The sequence below is a fragment of the Marmota flaviventris genome, chromosome 15 (genome assembly GCF_047511675.1).
Source record: "Marmota flaviventris isolate mMarFla1 chromosome 15, mMarFla1.hap1, whole genome shotgun sequence".
Lineage (NCBI taxonomy): Eukaryota > Metazoa > Chordata > Mammalia > Rodentia > Sciuridae > Marmota > Marmota flaviventris.
Genome location: NC_092512.1, coordinates 46,916,962 through 46,930,236, shown reverse-complemented (window position 1 = coordinate 46,930,236; position 13,275 = coordinate 46,916,962). Strand labels below are relative to the sequence as shown.

Below are 13,275 nucleotides of genomic sequence, written 5' to 3'. Positions count from 1 at the left end.
TTGCAGGAAACAGGGATCATAGGACCTCCTTTTGTCAGTCAACAGCACTTACTAAACACCTTCAATGCACAATGCAAAGAGACTGGTGAAACTCATCCCTAGCTAAGAAGATACCAGATTCCTCTGAGAACAACAGTTTACTTAAACAGACAGTAGTATTGAAAAAGAACACACCCAGAGTCCATTTTTCATTATATTCTTAGGTAAGATTATCACTTGGCGATTTCACTGATACCAAGGTTACAAGCTGCAATTTGGAAATCAGCCAAAACAGTAAAAATGAAATCCTTCATTTTTCATTTGGTGTCTTGTAAAATAAATGATTGGACTCTGTTTTCTTTTAATAGTTGATCTGCACTTAGCTATAATAAAGTCATGGTGGATATGTGTATATATAAAAACACCCATTATATATGCATATGTATATATGGTATATATTTTTCCGCAGGGCTTCAGGCAGGCCAGGCAAGCACTCCACCACTAAGTAACCCCAGCAGGGCATTTATAGAATTCAAAAACCTATTCATATGTTTGAAGAAATGCATTGATTTTTTCTGGAAAGCACGATGGTCTCATGCATAATATATTAACTCCAGATCTTATTTTTCAAAGAGGAAATAGAGTACTTTGTCTACTAAAAATTATATGAAATCTATATTTTTAAAGTATTGCCTTAGTAGACAGGAAATTCTGTATAAGTAGGGCAATATTTCATTATGTATTGATTCATCTCAACCAAAAATAAGAGCATATTAATTTACTTTTAAATGGATAATACTGGTAAAATGCAGCTATTTTAATAATCTACTGGCAACATACAAATTTATACTCTTCCTTGATGTTTAAGATCAGTTTACAAAGATTGGGGGAGAATATTACTTTTCAATATTACAGTATATTTACCTTCCAATATTATATAATTTACTTTTGATACATTGTTCTTCAGTGTTATTGTATGAGAAACAAAGGACATTAAGCAGCATATGAAAAATGTGAAAATAATTTTAGCTTGTAGTCTTTTAAACAAATAATATAAAGCAGGTAGATACAAATGGCTGACTAAATAAAACAACATGTATATGTTAAATAGAAATGATAGTCTCATAAAAGATTCAACTCAAATGGCTACCAGTAGATCCCAAACAAATTATCAATAATCTTCCAAAAAAAAAAAAAAAAAAAACCAAAAAAAAACAATGTAATTGTCAAGTCTAATTATAGGTATCTCATAAGGATGTGTACACCAAAGATACAATAGCCGCAGTGTCCTTGGAAGTGGCTACGCTCCCAAGCAAATCATGCCTATTAGTTCCTATTCATGATTTAAATTATGCTATTTTATCTCTTCATAACATGCAGCATTTTTCACCCTCACATTTCTAGGCATTTTAGCTTCTGCTGACATAAATATATTCCCAAAATAGACCGTTACAGCAATCTTCTGCTAGACATTTAAGCCCATTTGTGCATTTATTTTTTAGGATGCTTTTTTTCTTTTTTCTTTTTTTTCCAGTGAGAGAGCTGGGAAGGTAGTGTCAGAATGAATGAGAACTTGTTTTCTAAAGGGACACCAGATACTTGATCTACCCTTAAAAAAAAAAAAAATCAGCCTCCTACCTTGAAAACAAACATCTCATGGCGAAGAATAGCTAGAGTGTTAAAGTTCCCATCACAGATGTTTGGTTTGGCTCCAGGATAGGAAGGTCTGCCGGTGGGGGGCCGAGGAGGCTTTGGCCTGTCATTTTTCCTTGGGTCAGCCGGAGGAATAGAGCGGTGTGGGGGCACTGTTGGTAGAGGTCTTGTAGGTGGAGGGATCTTGTCAGGTGGACCTTTTGAAAATATGAGGACAGTGCTTGGCTCACTTAAAACTGGAATAGTGCTGGAAAATATGCTACAGAGAACAATCACTTATCAGCATAGGGCACAGACTAAGGAAGCTAAGAGGTATTTAGGATCCTCTATTTTCTGAAACAGAAAACCATCTTACCCACAGATTGCCAAGTCTATTTGAAACTGTCCTCATCACTCTAGATTCTGAATCTAAGTAACTAGGTTTTCTTTGTCAATTTTTAATGATTTTTTTAAAATTAGCTTCACCATAGACCTTATTGGAAAGCTGCTCTCAAATCTTTTTTAGAAGTGGATGGTTTATAAATAATAAATAAATGAAAATGAATCCTGGAGCCACACATGTAAGCTCCAATAAAATTAGTTCTGAATTTTGACAGACATGCAAATATTGCTGAAAGATAAACACTTAACTAATCAAAGTTTATCCTACTGTAGATCTTATAAACTTTTAAAACTATATTTTATAAACTTTTACTGATTTCACTATTTCCTTTGATTAAACATTTTGACAAATTGCTGGATGAGTGTTTCATTTAAATATTGAATTGAAAGTACCTATTGATTAAAATACCACCAATAAAATATTAATGTCAAGATGTTTTTCTAAAATGAGGCTTCTAAATCAAGCCAAAGTTTACACATGTTATTTGGTACAAATGTTAAGCATTGTTCCTCAAGGGATTTATGTTTTAAAACGTAAAAACAGAGCTGTTCGCACTTAAAATTTAAATATGGGAAGGATATAATTTTGTAGATCTTTAGACTACTAAATTCATGAGGTCATGAGAAAAAGACTTCTTTCAGCTAACCACTTGAGAGGAATTTCTGATGATACACACTTAAGCATAAGCTAACAATTCAATGCATGAGATCTTTAGCTTTGAGGCTGAGACAGGTCTTTTTTCTCAGTGCTCCAACAAAATAAAGAGCAGCACAAAAGCTGACCTTTTTTTCAAATCTATTTTTATCCTGCAAGAATGCTTGCCTCTGAGATATTAAGATCTGAAAACTAATGAATGCAAAGAAAATTAGTGAACTTAAACTACACTGTTTAAAAATGCAAATAGCATCCTTTGGATGCTGGATATTAACATACAGATAGCACATATTTGTCTTTGTGTTGTAAAAATGAAAGCTTCACTTCATTAATTTAGTAAACCATACTTGCTATATGTAAATTATAAATATCAAGTTCTTAACAATTATGTGAGAAATAAATGTCTTTAAAAAGGTCAATGGTTGTATTGAGGAAGTTAGGATTATAGTAAATATGCATGCTAGTCTTCCCTTTTCTCTTAATTTGCATTTAACAAATGAATCCCATAAATAAAAATGAGATTACTGTACTAAAATTTTATCTCATGTTATGTGTTAATAAACTTAGCCACTTGTTAACTTTCACTCCCTTGCAGGTTAACATTCACTCTTCATGATTTTGAGGTCAGTTTATTAACTTTGAGGTCAGTTTATTACATCCATCATATAAGGGTGTTTTTAGGCCCTCCAAGAGTGATTTTTCTGGGAAATTCCTAATAGCAACTCACAGAAACTGTGAGCTAATCTGTCAGTTTGTACTAAAACCTCAACATCTTATATAAAATTCTTACATTTATTACTGGTTTTATTGGTTGGATTAATTTATTATATTTTTAGCTCAATTTTAAATATGAACATTGATTAGATCATTAGTATAACTGCAAATGTCAATTAAATACCATACGAAAACTTTCAATAAGAAAGACTTCCCCATTACATATATATTAAAGCATCTGAAACTGTTATCAACAAAACTCAATTGAGAAATTGACAGAAGAATTTTCCCTGTGGGCCAGATGTGTATATATATATATATATATATATATATATATATATATATATGTGTGTGTGTGTGTGTATATATATATATATATATATATACACACACACACATATATATATACACACATATATTTTTTTTCCTTCAGTTTTTCACTGTCTTATATACTTACAGCATCCATTTCTACAAGAGGAAGTGAGGGGAAGGGGAAAAATAATACAAGGGGGACAAACGAATGTCAGTAAAGGGGGCAGAGAGAGAAGAGGGGAGGGGAGGGGAGGGGAGGGGAGGGGGGATAGTAGAGGATAGGAAAGACAGCAGAATACAACAGACACTAGTATGGCAATATGTAAATCAATGGATGTGTAACTGACGTGATTCTGCAATCTGTATATGGGGTAAAAATGGGAGCTCATAACCCACTTGAATCAAATTGTGAAATATGATATATCAAGAACTATGTAATGTTTTGAACAGCCAACAATAAAAAATTAAAAAAAAAAAAAAAAAAAAAAAAGAAAATACAGCAGGGTTCTGAACATCACTGCTGGTTTAACCAAACAGAAACAGTGGTAACCTACCATATATCTTCTGGATGCCCTGCAAGTCATCATTAGGAAGTTTGAAGTTGTCTGTTTCCATGTATTGGTAGAATGGAGCCATGATAGCTGTGGGGTCATTTGAATGCTCCAATCCCAGAGCGTGTCCCAGTTCATGAACTGCCACGAGAAATAAGTCATTTCCTGTGCAAAGGAGAATAGAAGACAAAATGATTGTAACAATAGTCAAATAAAGAATTAAAAAGAACAATCTAGAACATTCCAAATGTTACCCAAGAAATATAAAAGGAATTCTTTACTTCAACTATGAGTATGCTTTAATCATTGGCTATCCTATTCACCAAATCCAATATCCTTCTTTTAAAAAGGGGTTGTTGGCGGGAAGGAGATAGTGATTATTGAAGTCACAGAAATTTGGAAAGTGGAAGTTAGAAAAAAAGAATAAAAGTTGAAGAAAGAACAACAGAATCAGAAACCAATAATACTGCTGTTAAAATAACCTTCCAATTATAATACCTAATATACAACACCTTACTTTTATAACATAAAGATAACAATAACAGATTATTTTTAAAAATTCTAACAACAACTCAGAAAAAAACAGAGCAGATCTAACTCCTGCTTTTATACAGAGGAGTAAACTAAGGCACAAACAATTTGATTCTCAAGACTGATGCTTGTACTTAACAAAATTGCAACTGGTATTCAAGTTATTGTAAATTCTAGACTAAATCTTTAATTTTTCACTACACAATATCACTATACACTAGTAGTATAGTAGCATAAAAAAAAAACCACTGGTTAGCAGTTATACTAATGAATTGTAATGTTAGCTCTATAAATACCAATTCTCATCAATTCATAGATAATCTGAACATAATATATTTATCTAAGAGCTGCTGTGCCCCATGGAAAATTCCCATTTACAGTAAACATGTAAAGTCAATTCTACTTAGTGCAAATTATGTGACTTTATGTAGTCACTCCCTGCTGATGACTTCTACATGTTGTCTGATAGCAAATCTTCATAATTGAACTCCTCAGGAAGAAAAAGGTGACTTTATATCTTTATTAGTTAATTCTAAACATTTACTTATAATCTGTTAGCATCAAGTGGGACTGTTATATTTCTCAGGATTATGTTTCTAAGCAAAATCTTCAATGAGATTAAAGTGTCAAGTTTTACTTAAATGACAGGCCACAAATGCAAATGATTTCAGTGACTATAATTTTTAGAAAAACTCCTTTCCAAGCATTTTGTAGTGCAGTGTGATAATTTCCTTCAAAGGACTACTTTGGGAACACAAATCCAGATAAATAACCAAACTTTTTTCCCCCATTCTGGAGTAGTTTGTAATGGACAAATGGTTGAGATTAAGGGGCTGGTTCCTCACATGACATTAGCACCCTGAGAAAAGCCACTGAAACTACATTTCCAGGGATTTACCTGACTCAAAGAACAACTGATTAAACACTGGGAGTCAAATTTGAGAGGTATATAAAGAAATAAATATTACTATTTTCAACCTCAAAGAGTGTAATCTTCCCATAAAATTACCTAAAAGAGAAAATCAAGACACAAAAGAAGCAAAATATAGTATGTATTAGCTACAGTAATGAAATACTAACTATCTCACTGAAAGCTAACTAACTCTATTGTGGGCATATTGATTTTACCTGGATTTTCTCATTTAATTCCTGCAACAGTTGTGTGACTAATTTATGTATTATCATCATCTCCATTTCAAAAGCAAAACAAAACAAAACAACAACAACAACAAAAAAAACAAACAAGAAAACTATGTCTGGAGACATTATGTAAAAATTGCAAGGTCACGTAGTAAGGCAGAGCTCAATTAAAACTTCTTATTGTGATGCCAGAGATTATACTTTTAATAACTACATTAAATCACACAGCTAAAAAAGCATTAGCATGCATGACAGATTATATAGTGCAATCATATGAAAACAAGTTTCATTCATTAAATCATTCTCATACTTTACAATCATTCACTGCAAGCCTACAATGGATTAAGCACTTATCTTGGCTCTTACAATATAATAGTAAACAACAACAAAAAATTTCCAACCCTGTAGAATTGACATTCTTAAGTGGAGGATACTAGGAAGAAACAAAATAAAAGAGCAAAGTATATATTACGTTATATAGTTATAAGTAATGAGGATAAACAGCAAAGCAGGAAAGGATGGGGTCATCAGGGTGACAGCATGTATGCAGGGTAGATAACAGTAATGGTTCTGGTTTGTGGTGTCACTAAAGTAGGAAGCACCAAAAGTTTTTGAGAAGAAAAGCGGCATAATTTGACAACCATTTAAACAGGATCACTTGGATAATTTATTCTAATTATTTTTGGGGATCAACTGCAAGGTGCAAGGAAGCAGCATGACTCAAGATCTGAAGCTATTGAAATAATCCAGGCAAAAATGCTGTTGGACTGGACCAAAGTGGGAACAGTGAAGATAGACAGAAGTGATACAATTCTAGATAATATTAAAGGCAGAGTCACAGAGTTTAATACAGGACAAGATGCATGGTCTAAGACAAGAAAATGGTCAAAGGTAACACCACGTTTTTGATCCAAGAAACTGCAAGAATGAAGCTGCCATCCACTGAGATGCAGAAAGCCCCCAGGACAATTGTTTTCTATTGCTTTTGTGTGCATCTGTATGGAGGCAGGATGTGGGGCAGAGAGCTGGGGAGCATTATCAGAAGTTCAGGTCTTTTAGTGTTAAATTAGAAATCATTTAAAAAATATTCAGTGGGAGGTGTCAAGTCCGGTTAGATAATTGCAAGTGGAATTCGGCCACTTGCAATAAGCATCCTTAGGATAAAATGAGGAAGTTGGCCTTAGAAGCATGCACAGTTTGAAGTAACAGATAAGAAGGTAAAATATAACAGGATGGGAAAAGTAGTGGTGGAAAATCTCTCCTAAATTTTTAAATTTTCTTTGTGAAATAGAAAGAAAGTTATAAGAGAAAACTAAGAGAACACTGTGGAAGAAAAAGGAGAGAGAAGAAAGTATGATATATATATATACACACAGAGGAGTTGAAAAGAGAATGGACTTGGAATATAGGAAAACATAGGCAGTATTGAGGATCATGATTCTGAAGTGAAATGGATCCACTATGTGGTTGTCTTTTCTGTCCACCCTCATTCAACTATGTTAATGTAGATGCTGAGTCAATAGAGTTGTAACACATTTAATATTAAAAGTAGAAAGACAAAGGAACTGTTGGTGTATGTGAAGGAGTGATTTTTGACAGACCATGGTACTTGTGCTATGAAAAGAAAATGGCACTAATACTATAGAATAAGGAAGACAAGAACGAGGTAGGATGATAAAATAACTGAAGTTCAACTTTTAAGTTCTGATGTAGTCAAAGGAAGTCATGATGTTATTGGGAGTGAGTTGGACAAGTATAGAGTGGTACCCATTATGGATACTCACAATTGAGATTTTTAAGAGTAACAGTAAGAATATAATTATGGAAGGAAGTCTCTGAGTTAGAATAGAAATAAAATAATTGGAAAGGAGCTCTAATAACTGAGAGACCAGAACACAAGAAAAATGATGTGCTGACTGTTGAGAACACCAAGAATTAAAGCTAAGGTAGTACTGAAGAGAGTGGCACTGAACCACGAGGAAAAATCATCAAGAAACAGGGAGATGACTTGAGGGCTAATAGAGGACTACAGCAAAGAGAGTGTGTGATTGGAATAATTTGACAAATATTACCATGAGAGCTTAACGTTTTTATGGAAGGAGTATGGAAATGATCTGTAAGTACAATTAAAAAGGATTTGAGCACCATGATTTGAGTACTTGTGATAGAAAGAATATGGAGAAGAAAACACTGGAAAGAATGTAAGAGAAAGGATATAATCAAAGTAGAGAATAATTTCAGTTGCAAAAAAACAACTTAAGGGAAAATGTTCTCAGCAGAAGTTCATTATCAAGAGGATGTGGACAATGAGAGACCTGGAATTTCTCTGGTGGTAGTAGTTTCAGAAGATGGAGAGTAGAAAGAAACAGAGGAAGAATTGGTGATGCTCAAATCATGTTGGAATTAGCAGGGGAAGAGCATCCTCTGCTTCCTGTGGTGATTGATGGATATGAATAAAGGTAAGTAGATAATCAGACTAAACATTATTCCATATGTAGGAGATTATTTCCTTAAGAATGTGCTAAAAGAAATTAAAGAGCACGATTTTTACAGAATACAGAAAGTGAAATTATAGATGGGATCCTGGGGAAAAGAAACATGGAGAGAGAGAAAAAATAACTGCTTTTTAAAAAAAATTTCTATCACTTTCCCACTATCTATAAGATAATTCCGTATTCTTCAGGAAAATAATCAAGAACTTTCATGCATAATTCCTTGCCCTACCTTTCCAACATTGTATTATTTCTTTTCCTTGTATGAACTTATTCCCAGTCATAGAAATAGATGCTTGCTCAGTCCTTAGGGTCTCTGCATAACTGTCTTTTTTTCTCAGATTGCCCTTCGCTCTGTAGGGCACTGGGTGAACACCTCATCAGACTTGCCATGACTGTTCAAAATATTACTTTGTATGTTTTTCCTCCTTGGGGGAAATCCTTCTGTGTCTTCCCCTTTAGACACTCATAGCCCCTCGTGTGTCCCCTGTCACAACAGTTGCATTTTATCGGCATCATCTGTTGACAACTCTTCCCAGGGTATTCTGAGTTCTTTAGAAGACTGAAATTGAGCATCATTCATCTTCATGTTCTCAATGCTGAAGACACTGGCTGGTCTATAGCAGATGATTAATTTTTTAGTGATCTAGAATAAATAGACTAGCTTTAGGGAAGTGGAGAGCTAGTTTGGATTTGGGGAGTAAAGAGTAGAATGTTAAATTTCACCTAAACATGGTCGGTCTGATACTGGGAAATAAAAGACTAGGACTTCTGGGTTACTGGAACATAGAAAAGTAGTTTTAAAAATCAATGCCTGTAGACTGGGGATATAGCTCACTTAGTAGAGTGCTTGCCTCACATACACAAGGCCATGCCTAGCACCACAAAAGAAAAAAAAAAATCAATGCTACTCTGGAGTGGAAAACTAGGGGAACAAGGCTATCAGTGATCATCTGAGCAACCTAGTCTAGTCACAGGAGAAGGAATAAAAACATAAGGAAGAAGAGAGTTATTTAGGTAGACACTGTAAATACATGATGAAGATGTTTGGAAGTATGAAATTTAGGGAAAAGACTTTTAATGGATTCTGTCATGGAGGATATTCACAGATGAGAAAAAAACTGGAAGGAAAAGATGTCACAGTCGTTTTCAGATGTAGCACATTATCTAATCCCAACTCTAAAATCAATACCTTTATCTTTTCAAATTATAAATATATTCAAGAATCTGATACCAATGAGTTTGACTGCTACCCCAAATAATATGTTAAGTGGGAGAAAGACAGGTGGTAGAAGTGGTAGGTCAGCTTCTGAGCATGCCCACACCCTCGGCACATAGTTAAGTTTTGTCTGGATTGTACTATCAATGGCTGAAAGCAAAGGAAACACTCATCAAAAGCAGACCTTTTGGAAAAACAAAGATCTATCCAGCAGACAAAAGACCAATAAAAATCCAGACATTAGAATCAAGAGCAGAAAACCCAAAGGCTGGCAGTGAGTTGACCACAAACAGCTGGCTACATCTGCTCAGTATGGAGATGGTGCTGGTTTAGAATATAGCTTTAGATCTCTGGGTCTTTGTTTGGCAAAAGAGACACAATTTCTTGGGATCAGAGTCCCAATGTGGGCTTTTAAGGATTGCCTTGTTTTTATTCTTCAAAAGGAAAAACAAAAAACAAAAAACCCACCCTTCAGCAGCTTCCTCAAGCTACACTGGTTCCCCTTCACCAGGAAAAAATAATACCTTGAACCTTGTTTTGAGATAAATATGTAGGAACCAATTCTCTCACATGTAGTCAGAAAAATATTACTGTCAGTTATCCACTAAGGTTTTGGCTAGTGTTCTAGCTGAATTATTAAAAACACCTCAAATCTCTCACTGGAAAATAATCTCTTGGTTACTATATATGTATTGTCTGGTAAGAGGAATGTAAAGACCTGTTATCAACAAGGTCATTACAGCCCACGTCATTTCATTTCATGTATAGCTTCTCATCAGATCATTCACATTATTCCTAAACACCATTTCTAAGGATAGAATCATGTTGTATAAGAAATAAAGTCAGGCTTTTAGAAGAAAGTTAATAGGATTGGGATATGAACTTGTAACCTGTTGAGTATGTCACAGTACTTCTAATCAGAAATGCTGGCCGAGGGCTCCAAGTAATTACCATTCTTCAGATGATTGGCAATAATGTAATTAAACATTACTTGCAGCTTCACAATAGTTTGAAAGGGTAAGTTGTTAAATAAAGTACCACCCTGTGATTTGAATTCTACTAGGAACAAAAGTTGTTGGCACATGACAAGCTTTAGACAATTAAAATGCACCAGACCTCTTTCGTAATGATGAAAATAATAACTGCTCCTGTAACTTATCATTAATTCACATTATGCGAGATTCTCAACTGGAATATGCCTTGATCTTATCGCCACATGGGCAACAAAAGAGAAATCAGCCTCTTGGTTCTTAATACAGAAATAGTTCTTGCTTCTTTTGCAAGATTTTGAGTTTTGTGTTTTGAGGCTTTCAATTGTGTCTCTAATCTCCTTCCCTTTGTGTCCTCCAATACAATTTCAGAACACTGAACTGTGTATTATGAAAGATAATGCCTCGTTTATCATTTCCTTGTCATAATTATGTCTATATTTTATTCCAAGCTCTCTCATCCCTCCATTCATATGCTATCCCCTCTGCTAACATATTCTGAATGTTAAAAATTGATTGTATGGTATTTCATAAATGAAAATTATTGGAATTCTAACATTTATAATTCGATAAGCCTATTCAACAATTAGATCACCAGCACCATTGAATCTGTTTTTTTTCCTCTTATCTCATAACTCTAGCTTCCCTATTCCCTCCAGAGTTAATCCTTAATCTAAGATTTAAGGGAACAATTATCTTGCTTATATTTCTGTATTTTTACCAAATATTTCAATAATTTGAAGTTTTTCCTAGTGTTTGAGCTTCATAAAATCAGTATCATTTTGTATGCTGTTTGTGGAGACTTGGTGAATCTCAGCATTTCTTTCCTATTATCTTCTAGTTTGTCTCTGCTATTTTTACAAAATCATATTAATCTTTAAGAACAAAACTCAAAGTCAAATCCTTTATGAACAGCCTTCCCCAAGTCCCCAGGTAAATTTAGTTTCTTTGTATATTTTTGTTCTTTTGAAAATAATTTGATTGTAACACACACTATAATTGCCTTGACAACTTCTGATGCTCTTAATACTTGCTTTTATTTAGTCTACTATAATTATACATAATAGTGGTATTCTTTCTTATGTATTTGTAAATTCACATATCATAATTTAATCAACTTCATTCCAAATATCTTCCCTTTCCTTCTTCTCTTAATGTGTATTTGCAATTTAAATGACAGAAAAAAATTGTGTCATTTTCACATATGAAATAGACAATTATAATTCACTAGACCTCTTTCCTGATCATAAAATAATGTTTCTGTAACTTATCATGTTTTTTTGTTTTTAAAATAGCTTTTGTTTTTGAAAAGTTAATTGTGTACTACAGGAAAAATAAAACACGAGCTGTAACTTATCCTTGTTGATAAAATACACACATGACTTCCATCTTTGTCCACTCTCTTCTCTCTTACTTTTTCTCCCTCTTACTTTTCTCCTCTTCTTTCTCTCATCAAAAATCTGGAGAAACCAGCTTTTTACAAGAGCCTTTCTACAAGAGCTATGTGAGTGAGCTTGGAAGTAAATTCTCCAACCCCTTCAGATGACTGCAGCCCTGCCAGTGGAGTTATCTGCAAGATTCCCTGATCGAGAACATCCAGCTAAGCTGCCTCTGTATCCATGACCTCAAAACTATGTGAGATAATAAATGTTTATTGTTTTAAGTGCTGAGTTTCTTGCATATTGATAAATAATTAATATGGGATATTTTAGTATTCAATTCCTCTCTATGTGGTTAGAATTGGTAGATAGGAAAAGAAAAAAATGAAAAGATTTTAGTAGAAAGAAAATTACTTTGATGCACTAGTGGGGGTATAGTAATCCTGAAATAAAGAGAGGAATTTAATATTGTCCAGTTCAATCACATTTTAATAAACTGAATATTTTGGAAATAACTCTAGGTCTAAAGAAAAATCTGTCACTGAAAATTTCAGTAGGTGAAAATACCATCTCTCTCCCAGCTGCACGTGTCACATATCTGTACACCTGATACCCTGGTTGCATGTTTGCTATTACTTTGTACTTCACTGACAAGAGGTCCACTTTCTTAGTGGTCAGGAAAATATGAAGTTCCTGTAAAGAGCCAGAAGTGGGATAGATAAATCTATCAAAAGAACAGGAAGTAAGTCCTGGTTATTGAGCATCTATGATGAACCATAAATGTCAATGGCTTTGTCAATGAAACATCATGGCCTATACTTTTTCACTCTGCTTTACTAATAACACTTTCAGAGGCTGTAGAACTTGTCAAGTCAGGCAGCCCACGTGAGACAGAATTGGTATTTACATTCTAAGGATGCAGGTCCAGAAAAGAGTCTGGTCATAGCTCTATTCTTCAAGACAGAAGCTGAGAGAAGTCAGTTTTGAGTAGTTTTTTCTCCTCTGTTTTTAAAATGTAGACTCTTCTATGCAAGTTTTTGTCTATCAAGGGCTGGGTGGTCTCCTCTTACTTTTTCCCCTGCCCTCTAAGGCTTAGCTGCTCTCCTAGTGCCCCATGCTTCAGAATGATCCCTTGGCTCCTCCATCAGACACTTTGTCCAATTGAGTCAGGCATAGTTTAAAATGAAGGAAGTCTATTAGTGCAGTCTCTGACTGGGTGCTTACGTTTGATGAGCAACAATTATGAGTAGTATTTACATGTGTGTCTGATAAATTAAGGG

The 13,275-nt window shown here is 34.2% G+C and overlaps 1 protein-coding gene across 1 annotated transcript in view; it reads right to left on the bottom strand.

Moving 5' to 3' along the window:
• Positions 1-13,275, bottom strand: part of Mmp16 (matrix metallopeptidase 16) — a 253,559-nt gene that overhangs the window by 70,694 nt on the left and 169,590 nt on the right. The window contains exons 5-6 of the mRNA XM_027947595.2: positions 4,249-4,410; positions 1,618-1,829 (exon numbers count right to left, since the gene is read on the bottom strand). Coding sequence (XP_027803396.1) covers positions 1,618-1,829; positions 4,249-4,410 — 374 coding nt within the window. The remainder of the gene's footprint in view (positions 1-1,617; positions 1,830-4,248; positions 4,411-13,275) is intronic.